At 40.3% G+C, this 16425-nt stretch overlaps 1 protein-coding gene and 1 non-coding gene across 6 annotated transcripts in view; both read left to right on the forward strand.

The window, feature by feature from the left end:
- Positions 1 to 16425, forward strand: part of AP1G1 (adaptor related protein complex 1 subunit gamma 1) — a 37436-nt gene that overhangs the window by 16731 nt on the left and 4280 nt on the right. For 2 of the 5 annotated variants that reach the window (XM_085589270.1, XM_085589268.1), the window contains exons 6-23: positions 343 to 419; positions 1555 to 1563; positions 2683 to 2778; positions 3241 to 3321; positions 3566 to 3664; positions 4077 to 4132; positions 4915 to 5028; positions 8076 to 8216; positions 8513 to 8567; positions 9624 to 9746; positions 10062 to 10151; positions 10643 to 10770; positions 11328 to 11432; positions 11921 to 12062; positions 12630 to 12756; positions 13207 to 13302; positions 13537 to 13697; positions 14695 to 14793. In XM_085589270.1, coding sequence (XP_085445396.1) covers positions 343 to 419; positions 1555 to 1563; positions 2683 to 2778; positions 3241 to 3321; positions 3566 to 3664; positions 4077 to 4132; positions 4915 to 5028; positions 8076 to 8216; positions 8513 to 8567; positions 9624 to 9746; positions 10062 to 10151; positions 10643 to 10770; positions 11328 to 11432; positions 11921 to 12062; positions 12630 to 12756; positions 13207 to 13302; positions 13537 to 13697; positions 14695 to 14793 — 1799 coding nt within the window. The remainder of the gene's footprint in view (positions 1 to 342; positions 420 to 1554; positions 1564 to 2682; positions 2779 to 3240; positions 3322 to 3565; positions 3665 to 4076; positions 4133 to 4914; positions 5029 to 8075; positions 8217 to 8512; positions 8568 to 9623; positions 9747 to 10061; positions 10152 to 10642; positions 10771 to 11327; positions 11433 to 11920; positions 12063 to 12629; positions 12757 to 13206; positions 13303 to 13536; positions 13698 to 14694; positions 14794 to 16425) is intronic. The other 3 variants (XM_077786410.2, XM_085589269.1, XM_085589271.1) reach the window with 2 other exon arrangements.
- Positions 6447 to 6533, forward strand: LOC116184071 (small nucleolar RNA SNORD71). The gene has a single exon (XR_004148800.1). It is a non-coding gene; the product is annotated as a small nucleolar RNA SNORD71 (small nucleolar RNA).

Here is a 16425-nt window from a genome sequence, read left to right on the forward strand (position 1 = left end):
TAGAATCATAGAATGGTTGGATTTAGAAGAGACCGTAGAGGTCAGTAGCCCAGCTATGACCATTACTATATGTTTAGTATGCGAGTTTCTGCAGACCAAATTCAATTCATCTCCTGCCTTGGCCTTTAATTGCACATTGAGCAGGAGCACATTGCTGTCTGCTTTGCCTTGGACACAACTGCAAGCACAAGTATCTGTAGTGCTAGATACAATATGTTGAACTCAAGAAAAAAATATTAATGAGTTCCTGTTGTTTTCTTGTGATGTTTATCAAATGTCTGGAGCCAGTGGAATGATGTTAAATGGTGATTCATTTTTCTTTTCTCCCTCCCTCACCTTTAGGTGTTCTTCACACATCAGTTGTCCTACTCACAGAGATGTGTGAGAGAAGCCCAGACATGCTTGCACATTTTAGAAAGGTAAGTGTGAACTGGTAATATTGCAAAGTTAATATTCATGGTCATCTCGTAAAATCCTTGCAGTTGTTTGGGTGAATAATTTAATGATACTGTTTGCTAATTTTTTTTTTAATCATTGAATGTGGGAATTTCATGTGTATCTAGGCCTAATCCCCTTCAGTAAGTGGTTAAGTTACAAACAATCAGTCTTAAGATTGTGCAGTATAAAACTCATCCTAGAGTTAGATTGTTAAAGTTGTCTTTGATGGTCCCTTAGGTTTTTCCTCACTCTTTCTAATTGCATAGTGACACTGGAATCACAAATGAAGTAAACAGAGAGTAAGATGAAAAACTGAAGCTTATACCAATACCTGAATGCCTTAACCACAGCCACACAGTTATATGCACTCAATTCAAAAACACTGACCTAAATTCTAGCTGTATAGATACCTTGTGTCTGATACATACTATGCTACAAAATTTTCCATCTTAATTTAAGGGTTTGAGAGTCAATGTCACTCTTCCTCCTCTGGTTAGGAATGTTTGCTTCCCATCACCCTCCTGGCTTCCCTCTGTCGTTTGCTATTATTTGCTGTATTATTGCCATGTGAAAGACTACTGATAGAAGAGCATCTGAAAATTGCCTTGATTGTTATTTTAAATTCTTGATCAAAGACGGAGAAATTGAACAATGCTGGTAGAACAGAACAAGCCATTTGCTCCTCTGAAAAGTCTTAAAGGTGCTTGTTTATTTGCATGCCCATTTACTTTTCCTCCTTGACTTGTCTATATCATTAGGGATTTAAGACTATACATTCTTTGGTGCATCTTAGCATTTTGGTGTGCATCTTCCCTTGCCTTGATTGTAAACGTCAAAGCAGGAAAAAAGTCAGATGAGGTTTATTTTTAAGGTACCATCCTTGCTACTATGTGCTTGGTTAATGTGATAGTTGTGGGAAAAGAAAGAAGAGCCGAGTGCACAAAATTTTGTTACTAGGTACATTTTTGTTACTAGCACAAAATTTTGTTACCAGGTACATTATTTCTAGCTATTTCTTGTAGTTGTTATGCTGTGAATGGTATAACCTTGACCTATCCCTAATGCTTGCTTCGTCTGTTTTGTCCCTTTTGTCTGTTTGGAATCCTGCTGTTTTAGAATGAAAAGGTAAGAGTTAATTTTTCTAGATGATGCATGTTTGCCTTGAATCTGTAGATGTTTGTCCTTCGTGAGGCAGTGCCTCTGAATGACACAGTTGTGATTGATGCCACCTGCTTAGATCATCTGTACTTGTCTAATGCTCTTTGTGTGCTGGACTTGTCACTAAACCTCTACATCCACGGCAGCCCTGAATCTCAGTTCTCAGTTTTGGTCTTCTGCAAACATCAGCCTGCTTTCCTCAAGCCTTTCCTCATTTGAGGAATACTTCACTTTTTTTTTTTTTTTTTTTTAATTATTTTTATTTTATTTTATTTTGTGCCTGTGCAAGTTGTAGGCCTGGGCTGCTTTCTTCTTACCACAAACTGGGCTTTGTGTTTTGTCTCTATCATGGGGTAACTTTGGGTGATTCTCAGAAGGGAGCAGAACAGACAGTTAACTGCCTGTAAGAGGCTGTAAAGGCTTTCTGTACTGCAAAGAGTTACCCAGTCCAGCTGCAGTGCTGATAGTCTTCATGGGTGTAATTTGTATTCCAGAAGATGCTGGCGGGGAGAGGGGGCAGTGGCCCTCAACCAGTCTCCATGGCTGTAATGTTTCCCTTTGTTCTGTCCTCAATCCTGATAATTCATGCATGTTGGAATGCAAAACAAACAGGAGTATGGATTCCAGGAATGCTCCACTTGTCAGTTAGTGTGTCTGGAGGGAAGATGTTGCATCACCCTTTGGTTTCCTCTTTAAGGCAGCTAACAGGAAGTTCAGGGCTAATTTTGTGTGTTTTATGAAATGCATGTTTTCAGAGGAGTTTGTAGCTCCTGAATAGCAAAGTTAGGAACAAAAGGAGATGACAGTGAAACTAGGCTGGTTTTCTTCTTACACTATACCGCAAATGTAGATTTACTACTTTGAAGACACAGTATGGTGCTCTGGTCCCAGCTTAACTGTTTCTAGTTGTGTCTTAGCCAAGCTGTAGGTATTCAAACAACAGCGGCTCTAGGTGTGCAGGTTGAACTTTGCAGAAGAATCCAGAGACTGACTTTCTTTCAAATACAAGATTTTTTTCTTGGGCCTGTGCTTCAAAGCTGGGGTCAGGAAAACAACAGTACCCTAACAGGACAACTCTCTTCACAGCTTGTTCCCCAATTAGTTCGTATTCTGAAGAACCTTATCATGTCTGGATATTCACCAGAGCATGATGTGTCTGGGATCAGTGACCCCTTTTTGCAGGTAAGAACTGATGCAAACAGTGACTGATAGCTTTAATTCTAGGACTGTGCTTTGAGCCTTAGGTGTGATGAAGTGGTTACCGCTACACCTGTGTTGATTTTAAGGCTTTTTTGGTCTTCTTTTGAGCTAATTGTGCAAATGCTGTTCATCTGCCCTAGTGCAAGACACCTGTCTTAGTTTAACCAGCAGCTGTAGTGCTTTATCATGTTATGTGACAAAAGAGAGAAGCAGTGCATAGTAATTTTGGAAGGCTGTGCCTGGTAGAGAGGGGACTCTGAGCAGTTCTTGCTAGTGGGAAGAAAATAAGCACAGCAGAAGCCTGTTTTTGTTGATAAAGTTCTTAGCTGGCACAAGCATTTTGCTTAAGAGTGGAAATCAGCAGCTTCTTTTGCTTTTTTGCTACTATGACCCCATGTCAAATACTGCCATCCAAACTTTTCTTTGCTTTGTTTTATAAAATAGGTACGAATCCTGCGGTTACTAAGAATTTTAGGGAGAAATGATGATGATTCTAGTGAAGCAATGAATGATATACTTGCACAGGTAAGGTCTGCAAGGTTGATGATTGGTTTAAACTTTCTCTTAGTTTCTTAATAATTTAGGTTCTGCAGCACTAGTGAGGATACAGCTGCTTGCCATGCTGAGTGGAGTTTTGTTTAAAGAGATGCATGTTCACAAGTATGGTGCTGTTTTGTAGGAGTTGTTTACTTTCGCTGCCTGTTCTGCAGAACAGCACAAAGGGGATCTGCTTTAAATGCATTGAAGTTATTTTGTTTCCTATCTCCAGGTTGCCACTAATACAGAAACAAGTAAAAATGTGGGAAATGCCATTCTCTATGAAACTGTGCTGACTATTATGGATATAAAATCTGAGAGCGGCCTGAGAGTAAGTTGCCTTTGCTATGGCCTTTGTTTTTTTCCTAGGATTGTATTAGAGCAATTTGTGTGGAGGACATGAAGCAAGGCTGTTTCACCATAACACAACTCTGCATCTGACTCTAGATAAGTCTGTAACCTTTGCAGAAAGAGTGCTTGTTTTGGGGGTGAAAAGGGTGTTTGGGTTTTTTAAAATAACAAAAATTGAAAGGTAAAATTTCCTGCAGAGTGTGTATCCTGAGTGCAAGTGAGAGCCTATGATGCATCTCTTAGCATTTCCTCTGCTTAGGCAGCTTCTAGAGCTCTTTTTGGCTAAGAACCACAATGCTAGTTTTGACATGTTGCCTTTGAAGTCATCATGAAAAGATGAAGATAACCAGCAGCCCTTTTAGATCATTGACCTTCCCTAACTCTTTCTGCAGGTCTTAGCCATTAACATCCTAGGCCGTTTCTTATTAAACAACGACAAAAATATTAGGTAAGTTGTACAAAGTGTGTTTTGACAACACCCAATATAAAATGCATGAGAAGCAATTGCACAAAGATGACGCTGAAGTAAAGCTTTCCAGGAGACCATGTTGAGATCACTGCTCTTGGGGTTAGTGTGGCTGTTGAGCTTGCTTCTTTCTTGGTGCATTCTTTCCTCTATGCAAATCTTACCTGTGGCCCTGCCCTTCTTAGTTGATAAGTTGGAATGTATGATCTATTTCTCAACATGTGATTTCTTAATCAGGTTCACATTTTTTCCTGTCTTGTCCCAAGTGGTCTGTAGTGGTATTCAAATCAGAGTTGGTGTTGGAGATCTGACAAATTAGGCAAAGACTGATTTTTCTGATTTTGTGCTGGTGGCAACAAAGGAGTTTAGTTCTGCTCTGGTCACTATTAATCAGGATATGGAATTGCTGAAACTGTTGGGATTGAATACCATCTCTAAGCAGTTGGATAGCAAATCACGATATGAGTTTCAGACTCTAGCCCTGGGATTTTTACTGATGCTAGTTTGAATGTAAGATCTGCAGAGGTGCTTGGGACAGGTGCTTGTCTGGGCAGCAGTGTTATTAGACATGTTACAATTTAGTGTGGTAGCTCACCTGTGAAGATAGGTTAGAAAGTCCCTACAGGATTTGCATTCATTACCAAGTGCAAGAGAATCTTATTCTGTTGCAAAATAAGACTAAGTCTGTGGCAAGGGTACAGTGTCTGTGCATAGAAATTAAATGGCAAGTGTCAGCTACTGATGACCTTATGTTCTGTTTGCAGATATGTAGCTTTGACGTCATTGTTGAAAACTGTGCAGACAGACCATAATGCAGTACAGCGGCACCGAAGCACCATTGTGGACTGCCTGAAGGATCTGGATGTCTCTATTAAAAGGTAATCAGATTATCAGTGAAATGGACTCTTGAGGTTGACAGTCTTTGGAAAGTGAGCAGAATATAGGGGAAAATGACAATAATCCTCAGGAACTGTAAGTGAGGCTACTATGAAGGTATAATATGGTTCTATAACTCAAACAAGATAATGAAGATGTACTTCAACTTTCTTTGGAAGGCTGCTGTTACATTTCATGGGGAAAAAGATAATTCTGTTTGCGTGAATTTTTCTAGAGTGCAGTATCAGTGGAGATTAGATTTATGTGCTCTCAGCAAGTTGGAAAGCCTCTGTGTACTATGATTATGATCAAAGCTACTCTGATATGCTCCACATTGGTTTTCTTTCCCAGATGAACGGGCAGTGCGCTATTGTCTTGGAGCAGTGTCAAGTCATCCAAATAATGTATTCTTAGATGTATTAGGGAGTAGTAGAATTCAGACTTAACTTGATTGCTCAAACAATTTGTGTACAAACCACATTCTTATATCATTCTTGGTGTTCATTTGTCATTTAAATAGTGGTGTGTTACTGCTTCTCTGGGCATTGGGAAAGCTTTCAACCTTACTTCTCACCAGAGAAATATTTTTTTGTCTTGTACTCTGTCTTAATTTCTTCCAGTTTATTCTCATTACTTCAGTTATGTTCCCTTTGCTCATGGTAGTAACTCCCTTCTATTTCTGTCTCTCATACAAATTCTTGAACTACTTGGTTTCACTTTGCCCAGCATATGTGGAAGGCTGCTCTTCTAAACTGAGTCTTTCAGCTTCTTGCTTCCTTGTTCTTTATTTCAGAACTCTTCTCCTCCTCATTATTCTTTTTTTTAACTGTGTTGTAAATAAAGGTCTGGGCTCAGTGCAGTGTACGGCATGCAGTGTTGGGGACAGCAGCATTTTTCCTGTTGCATTTCATAGAATTTCTATGCTCCAGGCCAGAATTCCACTGAGCGCTCATCACATGAATATACCTTCAGAATTGTTCAACCTCTTCTTTTCTATCTACTCAAACTGATTAGATACAGCATTCTGATAGATCCTCGTTCTGATAGTCATTCTTCAAACTTATGCTCATCTTTGAATCAGCTGTAGATTTTTTAAACAGCTCTACTCAGACTAATATGTGTAAAACAGGAAAGAAGTTGGATTGGTCTTGTTTCTGAAACTTATTTTTAACTGCTATGTACTGGGTATCATGTAATCTCTTTTTACAGTTGCAATCTACCCAAATGACAAATTTGTGTCTTAAATGCTGAACGAGTCAGGCTGCCATTGCTGCCACTGCTTGGTGCCATAGCCAACATGGGGCTCGGTTGTGGAACAGCAGAGCCTTACCTAGATTTTGGGTAGAAGGTAACAAAAACATTTTATTGGCACCTGCTAGGAAAACACAGGTATGCTACAAACAACTGAGCTTCATGTCTGAGTGCTGTTGGAGGATGAAGCCTTTGAGTGATCCATCAGCAGAGCACGATGTTGCTATGCTGACACTCATGCTGCTGACAATGCACTGTCTTCATTGAAGCATTATATTGACTGGATATATGTCACAGTCCCCAGGCAGCAAGTTTCAAGGACTTGAGGGAAAGTATCTGCTTTTGGTTATCTGAAGTATGGCCTCTGCTCATCATCTTGTAACTGGTGTAGTTCATCTTTGGTCCATGTAGTCTAATTCAGAATGGCTTTGCCATTTAATGGAAGTATTTTTTTTTCTGTTTGATTCGATTAAACTACATGATTAAGAGCTTTTTGGCAAAACGAAACATATTATATGACTGAAGGTAAGCAATATGTGCTGAGATAAATGCCTGGTATGAAGACAACATTGTATTCCTGCACAGCTGCAGTATTGATATATCTGCTATAAAGTGACTGAAATTTTGAACATAAACATGGAAAACTTGTAACCCAGTAGGAACAGGTGTAAGGGAGTTGGGAACTAGTAGGAAGGATGGAAACAGTTCTAATAATGGTATAGGTCATCAGCTAAACACAGATTTAAATGTTAAAAGGTAGCAATTTAGTTTGGTATTTCCAACCTAATTCTGTATATATTTATTTTTTCAGTCCCTGGGTACTAGCTGGGCAAAAAGCAAAGTAACACATTTACAATTCACCATTCTGTAAAAATCATTATTATGATAATAAATAGGAAAATGTAGAGAAGTAGTGCTGTCTAGGTGTTCTCAGATTCTTGAGAACAAATAGTGTGTGCCCAATACCGTATTAAAATTCACTGATGGTTATTTAGCGAGCCTGTTTTAATACATTTGAATGCAGCTGTTGCAAAGTTGTGCAGAAATCAATCACATCTGAAGTTATAGTCTTCATTCAAAAAAAATAGTAGAAGAATGAGAGACCTGTGCTAAAATCAACTACAGAAGCTTCAAGTAGAAGGGCCTGGGAGTAGCCTCTGAGCTCTCAATGTGCACAAAAAGGAATAGCTCATACTCTGATTAGTTGTAGTGTCAACATGTCTGTGGTGAGAAGGAATGAACAATACCAGGATAACTTCAAGTTCTAGAAATCTTACTTTAGGTTCTTAGAAATCAGTTTATCCAACTGATACAGTAAAGCTTCTCAGTTAATATTTTGAATCTCTACTGTGTTTGAATCTCTTAATATATGGAATTGGAAACGGGTCTGTTCTGGATTCCTGAATGTGGAGAAAATATATTGTGGCATGCTTTAATTGTTACAGTTGTGTGTCAGAAATGACCAACTTTCAATTATACTTGGACAGTGAGACTTTAATCCTGAGGGACTGTGACTGCTGAAAGATACTGCTAGCCTAAAGCTATCTTTAACATATGGATAGATGTCTCTAGAGCACCCCATAGCTCCACTCCCCCTTAATTTTTTGGAGACTGGATGTTTGTCTGCCTATGAACAAAAAAATACTGCACATTAAATGTGGAGGGCTGTTCTCACAGGATTAGTAAGTATTGATCTCTTCTTAATTAAAAGTTAACTGCATTTTTGTAGCTGGATTTTGGTTTTTTACTTCCTTCACTAGGTGAAGTTACTTGATTGGTTTTCTGTCTCTTGCCCTAGGCGTGCAATGGAGCTGAGTTTCGCTCTTGTTAATGGCAACAATGTCCGTGGAATGATGAAGGAGTTACTGTATTTCCTAGATTCTTGTGAACCAGAGTTCAAGGCAGACTGTGCATCTGGAATATTTCTTGCCGCTGAAAAGTATGAAATTGTTTTACTTGCTAATAATTTTTGGTACACACTCAGGATTGTGAACACTGTGTGCGTTGCTTCTCTCTCTTTTTCCTGCCAAGAGAGAATGTGTTGATTTGGTTTTAATCTGTTCATTGATTTATGTGTGGTTTGTCAGTTGTAGCCCTCCCTCAGTATTGGTGTCCTTCCTCATGAAGCAGTGGGTCAGGAAGTAACTGAAAGGGGAGGTTCTGATGATGCTGGGTTTCTTTCTTGTATTGAAGACTGGCAGTTATCACTCTAACTTGTTTTCTTAATTTTGTCAGATATGCTCCTTCCAAGCGCTGGCACATAGACACAATTATGAGAGTCTTAACAACGGTAAGTGAAATTGCCTTCCTTGTGTGTGACTACATAAAATTTTCTTAATTCTGAAGGAAGTTACCATCAAGTTGGAAATGGTTCTAAAGGCTGGCAGATTAATAAATGCTAAAATCATAGAGGAAGTGTACTTATAATAGTCACATTTACTGAGTTTCGATATTTCTGACTGGCTGCCTTGGATCAGTGACTGATTTTTAGAAGAACTGTACAATTTCAGAAACACACAAAATGTGTAACAGTGTTTCTACTGCAGTAATCACACTAGCTTCTACTTGTACTGTCTGATTCCCATATACAGTCCTTTCAGAGGAGAGTGAATGCAGCCTGAAGTGACTTGTGAAGAGAAAGGGGGTGAAGGAGTTTCTTGAAATTGCTCCGAGTTTATCAAAACCTGTTAATGAAACTGTGTCAACAGCCTTCTAGTTCACCTTCTTTGGGTTTAATTTTTGCTCTTTATCTGCTTGAATTTATCTATATACATCACAGCTGAGGTGGAACTAGAGCAGTGCTTTAGCAACCAAGGGAAGAGACCTTGGTAACTTGGGTAGGCAGTGTGTTCTGTCAGGCAAAGAAGTGAGATTTATCAGTATGAGTGTTCAAATTTGAGACATTCATCAAAAAGTTAGTCTGACTGGGATGCTCTTTTGTCACCTTGAAACAGAGAGAAGTAGATTCGTCTAAAGTGAGAATTAATTTCTGTTGGAAGATTGGCTGTGAGAATTGCTCTCAGATTACTTTCTCCAGTAAAGTAATTGCCTTTTCTTGTCTGCTAGATAAACCACTCATAAGGTTGTATTAATTTCTGCACTCTATCCTCTTGCAGTTTCAGGGTATTTGTAGCGTGGATTTCTCCAAGTATAGTTTTATTTGTTGGTTAATGTGTTGTCCTGTACTTCTGCCCCCTGAGGTTGCTCAAAGTCAACCATAAAGGGCTCATAGATTAAAGGATTAATATTTATTTCCAGAAGCATTAGGTGGTTTTGTGAAGGGTATCAAAGCTACTGAGTGTTACTTAAGAAGGTCCATAGTAAAACCTAACAATTGTTCTTGCAGGCAGGAAGTTATGTTCGTGATGATGCTGTTCCAAATCTGATCCAGTTAATAACTAATAGTGTGGAGATGCATGCCTACACTGTGCAGAGACTCTACAAAGCCATCCTTGGAGATTATTCGCAGGTAAAACCAAATGCGGCTGGCTTCAGTGTCTTTGTTGTACTGCAATAATTATGCGTGTTCACTAAGCATCTCAGGGAAAACCAGCATCACATTGTCTGGCTCCAAGGGAGAGACTGCTGAGCAGGCATGTCTTCTATAGAAAAGTTCATATTCTTTTTAGTTTCTCCAATTCTCTTATGGAATTCTTGATTGAATGTGATATTCCTGTTTCTTCTGCTGTGGAAGACCAAGCTTGATCCTGGAAATGCAGATGGTTTAATTTATCATGCAGGTGGCCATTTATCTCTGAGCCTTCTCTGGTTTTTCTTCCAACAGCAACCCCTGGTACAAGTTGCCTCCTGGTGCATAGGAGAGTATGGAGATCTTTTGGTGTCCGGTCAGTGTGAAGAGGAGGAACCAATACAGGTATACCTCAGGAAAGAACTGCAACTGGACATCTGGCTGAGGATGGACCCACTTGATGCTGGCTAGGTGAAGGGAGTGCTTTCAGCAGTTCCCTAGCATTCATGTCCATGATGGAAATGGACTCTGGACAGGAATTTCCTTCCCCTGCTGCAGGCATGGGCTGTGTAAATACTGGATGTGTGGAGTGTTGCTACCACTGGCAGAATGGTGTGGCTTCAGTGCCAACTGATTTGGAAGAAATCTGCTAGGGTATTAGTGTATTTCGTGATAAACCCACTCTTCAATGTGTGAAATAGGAACTGTATTTTACAACTCCTACAGTAAGATCTTGGTTAACATGTCTCTCACACTCTGAACGTAATGTTACAGGCTCAGAGTTGCAGAGGAGTGTGACATGCCCACTAGGCAAGAGACGGGTCTTTACAGTATGATTTGGAAGGCTTGCTGTAAGCTCCTCTCTGTCTTAGCCTAACCTCACTGTACCTTTTCAGGTAACAGAGGATGAAGTTCTTGATATTTTAGAAAGCGTCCTGATATCTAATATGTCTGCATCTGTGACACGAGGCTATGCTCTCACTGCTATCATGAAGCTTTCCACAAGGTTCACCTGCACTGTCAAGTGAGTTCCCATTTGTGGTATACTGCGCTTGGCTTTGTTGAACATATACCAACATCAGTTGTTTTCAGTAGGAGTGTTCCTTGAACAAGTTCTGCTTCTGTGATTTACAATAGTCACCATGTTACTTGTTGGCTTTTACAGTCCTCCTTTGCTCACAGGGTGAAAGATGTCTGCTATGGGTACTGTGTTCTCTAGGGATGCCCTCTGCCATATGGGGACTTAATCCGTGTTGCTGTTTCTTGAAAACTTCTTAGTTTCAGTGGACTATTCTTGTTCCTTTTTTGAATGATGGAGAGAAAAATAGCCTTGTTTCCTGTTGGACTCTTCTCAGTATGGGTAGTTGAGCTTTATTTATGCTATACCCTAAGGTGGTGTATTAATCACCGGCTGATGCTTTTGTGAAGGGACAGTTCATATATGGATGTTACATGGATGCTGCTGTTTTATATGAGTTATGTGGGACTCCTTTTGGAACAGGAACTCAGGATGACACATGCTAATCCCTTGCTTATTTCTGCTAATTCCATGGTATGTTTGTTTTCCCTTGTCCCCAACAGTCGCATTAAGAAGGTAGTCTCCATCTACGGCAGCAGCATTGATGTGGAGCTACAGCAGAGAGCTGTGGAATATAATGCACTTTTCAAGAAATATGATCACATGAGGTAAGCACTGATAGAGATTTGGTATTTGAAAAGGATCATTATCTGCTCTGAACTCCTGTGGATGACAGTGCTGTGAGAACTTAGGTGATTTTTGTTAAGGTTACAGAGGAACTAGAAACCCTCACCTTCTACAGGGTTAGCGAGTGTTTTAAGGACGTAATGTATCCCGTGTTATTGTTCTGTGATCAGAGATTCTCTCTGCCAAAGCATTTGTCCTGCTTTGAGCCTGAGCTTGTCAGGTGCTGGGGGGAAGCAGGAGACAGGAGGGCTTGTTTGTCTTTTAGCTATCAACTAGTGTACTTCCACTGGCACGGAATGCCAGGGATTGCTTCTGACCACCTCAAACTGTCATGAAGTCTTGCAGTTCCCCTGTGTTGGAGCTCAAGGGAAAAGGCAGGTTCTCCCATGTATATCAGCTCTTGAATGTCTAAGTATTTGGATTGACATCCAGGAAGATGGCACAGTGTAACTATGTCAGCTTCTTTCAGGCCAGCACTGCTTGAGAGAATGCCAGTAATGGAGAAAGTCACTACAAATGGCCCTGCTGAGATTGTACAGACCAATGGAGAGACAGAGACAGCAGTACTGGAAACCAAACCTCCACCCTCTGGATTGCAGCCTGCTAACCAGGTAACAGAAACTGACCCAGGATAAATTTCCACTGCCTGTCAGACCACATTCCAGCCTGTGCCAACAGCAAGCTGAGGCCATCTCCCTCGCCCTCTCTGCTTCTTTGCTGTTTCTGGTTGCTGATGATTGTATCATTGCTCTGCTCTGATGGCTCTAATGTCCAGAACAGGTGTGTGGGACAGGTCATTGTAGGCTCAGGAGCAGGGTGGAATTGTATCAGTTAGTTATGGTGCTAATAATGCCAAGGTTGTGTGTTTGATCCCCTTATGGGCCATTCACTTTAGAGTTGGACTCAGCCATTCTTGTGGGTCCCTTCCAACTTAGAATATTTTGTGATTCTCCAAGCTTAGTGTGCATGAACCCAGTCCTTCCCTATCTCTTGAGTACCTCAAGCGTGGAAACTAGATTTCTTGTGGGGCATGGGATCACAGTGAAACTAAGAACCCCTCTAACTGGCCATCAGCTCTGGTGGTCTTCAGTTTGAGAACAAATAGAACACACTGCATTTGCAAGGAAAAGTAGCAGAATGTTGAATATATATAAGTATTACATCCACTCTCTCATTAGGCAAATGATTTATTGGACTTGTTGGGGGGAAGTGATATAACACCTGTAATTCCCACTGCACCTACAAGGGAGCCAGCCTCTGCTGGTGGGGAGCTGCTTGACCTCCTGGGAGACCTCAACCTAACAGGTGAGCAAGCTGCATTTCTTAGACATCTACATTCTCATCCCTGGGATGGGATGAGGGTTGGGCTACTTCTTCATTGTCTTTTAAGTCCTAGTTTTTACACTTACTCTTACCAAGATCCATCTTAGCGTACAGGTGGGAGGCAGGGAATGAAGTCATGGGTTGATTCTACATGATTAGCTGGTGAGACTTGAGCATTTTCACACCTGAGTCTGGGAATGCAGTGAGCCTTTCCAGAGAGGACTGTGGGATGTGAGGAATTAATTCCATCTGAATACTTGCCAGTGCAAGAAGAGCCAGTTCTTGAAAGCAAAGAAGGGGAGGATGACAACACAGGTGATTTATAGAGCTTTATGTAAAGAAATACAAAATGCAGCAGCCAGTCTTTGGCAAAGGAGTAATTACTCTTCATTTCCTGATAGCAAAGTATTAATCCTTCAACATTTTTTGTAGGTTCTCCAGTATTTGCCCCTGCACCCCAGATAGCACAACCTCCGTTCCTGCTCGATGGACTTACATCTCAGCCTCTCTTCAATGATATTGCTGCAGGTTAGGGACATTGTAAATCCTTTGCCTGAAGTGCCCCAACACCTAACTAGAAGAGGAAACAAGAAATAGTTTAAAAAAAAAAAAAAAAAGGCAATTTGAAAGTGTGCCATAGATACTGGAGCCCAAGGGGGTGTGTTTAATTTTCAGAAGAGTCTGGGGTAAAGTAAGTGCATACTATGATGTTCAGAATGATCTCCAGATTCTGTAGGTCTGCTGCTTTTTTGTTTCCTACAGGAATCCCCTCCATTACTGCATACAACAAGAATGGGCTGAAGATTGACTTCACCTTTGAGAGGTCGAACACCAACCCTAGTGTCACTGTAATCACGATACAGGCCTCCAACAGCACAGAGCTGGATATGACAGATTTTGTTTTCCAAGCTGCAGTACCAAAGGTAGAGCCACTTAGGGCAGCTACAGTGAGAAGTTGAAGGGCCACTTGCAAACACTTCCTAATTAGTAGATAGAAACTTGCAAGGTAAACAAGGCTGAGAACTATTCCAGGTTTCTCTTAGTGCCCAGTAGGGTCATGTCTTTCCAGTTTGAAAGTATATCTTGTAAATGCAATAGAACACAGATTCCAATCAAATTGGACCACTTCTGCTTTGACAAAATAGTGTTTTGAAATCACCACTTTCTAGAAAAATGGCTAAACCTCAGCCAAAAAAAAAAACCATTTGGGTCAAAACCAGTATTTTGGAGACACTAATCATACTCTTTATTCTTAATTTCTAAGAAATATACTGTGTTCTTTGGAGCTATGAACACATGAAAGAGAGAATCTTTTGAAGCTATTAGTTGCATATAAAAAATTAAATGAGTCACAATATGGTGATTAATGGCATTCATAATTTAAGAAATGGCATTCATAATTTAAGAAAGTTTCCCCTTGCACTCAGCTACAGCACAAAATGCAAGTGGCAGATATTGCCTAGTTTATAGCAGAGCAGACTATTGAAGCAGCATGTGACTGGAATGCTATCCAAACTTGGGGGAAAGTGCTATCACTTCTAGGAATTAGTATTCCTCTAACTTGGATTCAGGTAGGTTTTATACCTGCCATAGGAAGGAATTGGGGAAAGAACCATCCTCCTGAAGTTACAGGTGTGCCGACTCTTCCTCTGAGTGCAAGGGAAGCAAGCGTTGCTGCTGATCTTGGTACACTGCAGTAAGCACTACCTCCTATTATTTGTGTTACCTGGATCCTACTTGTATAGAGAGTAGGTGGGCCAGTGATCGTGCTGTTCTTAGGGAACAAGAAGATAGGGAATTCAAGAGCTGATTATTCAAGGCCAGAAACCAAACTTAATTTCACGTGCTTTCTTTCAGTGCAAAGAAATCACTTCTTACTTGATCACACATCAAATTGTTTTCTTTTTGCCCTGTTTTCAGACATTCCAGCTGCAGCTTCTGTCTCCCAGCAGCAGTGTCATCCCTGCATTTAATTCTGGGACCATCACACAGGTTATTAAAGTCCTGAATCCACAGAAGGTGAGTGATTCCAAGAAGAATTGTTGAAGATACTGTCTTGTAATCATTCATTTAATGCCTGACAGGGGTTCATCTCTGATGAGTGGTAGGGATTGATGGTAGCGAATGATACGTTTTTCATGGCAGTCACTTCGTTAGAGTTACGAAAAAGTTATGAAAAACACACGAAGTTCTGGACACAGGTTTGGTCTTCTGTTTGGTAATACTGCTAAAACAGTTTAATAGCTTTGCTACCTTGAAGTCATGTCTTGCATCGCAGTGGTGGTTAAGTTTTCAAATGGCCAGAGGAGTTTAATCTAGTGCTTCTGTGGATTGTAACAGTGATGTTTGGAAGGCAAGCATCTTGACACATAAAGATATTCAGCATTTGTTCTCGCTATCTGCAGTGGTGTTATTGAAATATTTTTACACGAAAAAGCAGCTTGATCCGTATTCTTAAAATCGTCTGTTGTCTCATTTGTTTTTAATGTGATGAGTGTAATTTTAAATGGTTGATGGAAAGAATCTTTAGATGTGAGGTAATTCCATTTGTTTTACAGCCTTCAGAGACAGGCTTCAAGACTGGGACACAACAGACTTGAGGGGAGGGAGGGATGTGGCCCACATTTCCTCCTTAAGAGGGTCTGCAAGAGCTCAGATGGCATCAAAAAGAAAAATAAAATTGAGATCATACTTCTTCTTTTGAAACAGCCTTATGATCCTAAATGACTCTAGGAATTTAAATCATCTAAAGCTTTTCATAGGTTAAAACTGATGTACTGCTGTAGATGTAAAGTGTTTCTGCTAGATTGATGTGCAAGTGAGAAAACAAGTCACAAATTTCAGCTCAAGTTTCACTGAATGTCAGTCTTCTAGTGCATAGTTTTTGTGGTTTCCATGCATCTCCCTTTATTTCCATGTAGTCTGCTCACCTCTGCCTATATTAAGCCACAAGACTAATTATTCTGTGTCTTATATACATCTGATACCAGTTTCTGTGTGATGCTGTAGAGCACCTTTCAGAGATCACCTTGAAAGTTAATTTCTGAACTTTGGAGGATTTAGGTGTTTTCCTGTAATTTGCCAGAATGGGACCTGCAAGGTGAAACACACCTAGGGTAGTCGCATGCTTTCTTGTAGGAATGCCACAACTCCTAGGAACACTTCAGAGTACAGAGGTGCAAAATAAAGCCATCATGCTGGATTGAAACTAATGGCTAGCTTTCCAAAATGCAAAATAAACCAAAAAGTGACAGTGATGTTTATCTATTAGTCATAAAGCATAACTTCTTTATCCTAAGCCTCATTGAAACAGTCATTGTCTTCCTTTTTTTCCCCTCTGCTATCCCTTTCGTGTATTTGTCTGTAGTTATGAAGAAAAGGGACAGAAATAGTCAACTTTTGGCTTTTTGTTTTTGGATTTTTTAAGAGAGGGAATAGGGAGCCTGACTGGGGTATTCTGTACTCTAGCTAGGGGCCACCTAGTATCTGAGTGACAGCCAAATAACAGTGTAAAGCAACCTCTGAGCTATTACATCATTTAGTTACAGCAGAAGGGAATGTTCTTGGAGATTCTTTTTCCAGTCTTTCATAGGCTATTTCCTTCACAGTGTTGCTGAGCTGTGCAGTACTTGAAGTTGCCAGACTGCTGCA

The sequence above is a fragment of the Lonchura striata genome, chromosome 11 (assembly GCF_050655825.1).
Source record: "Lonchura striata isolate lonStrDom1 chromosome 11, ASM5065582v1, whole genome shotgun sequence".
Taxonomy (NCBI): Eukaryota; Metazoa; Chordata; class Aves; order Passeriformes; family Estrildidae; genus Lonchura; species Lonchura striata.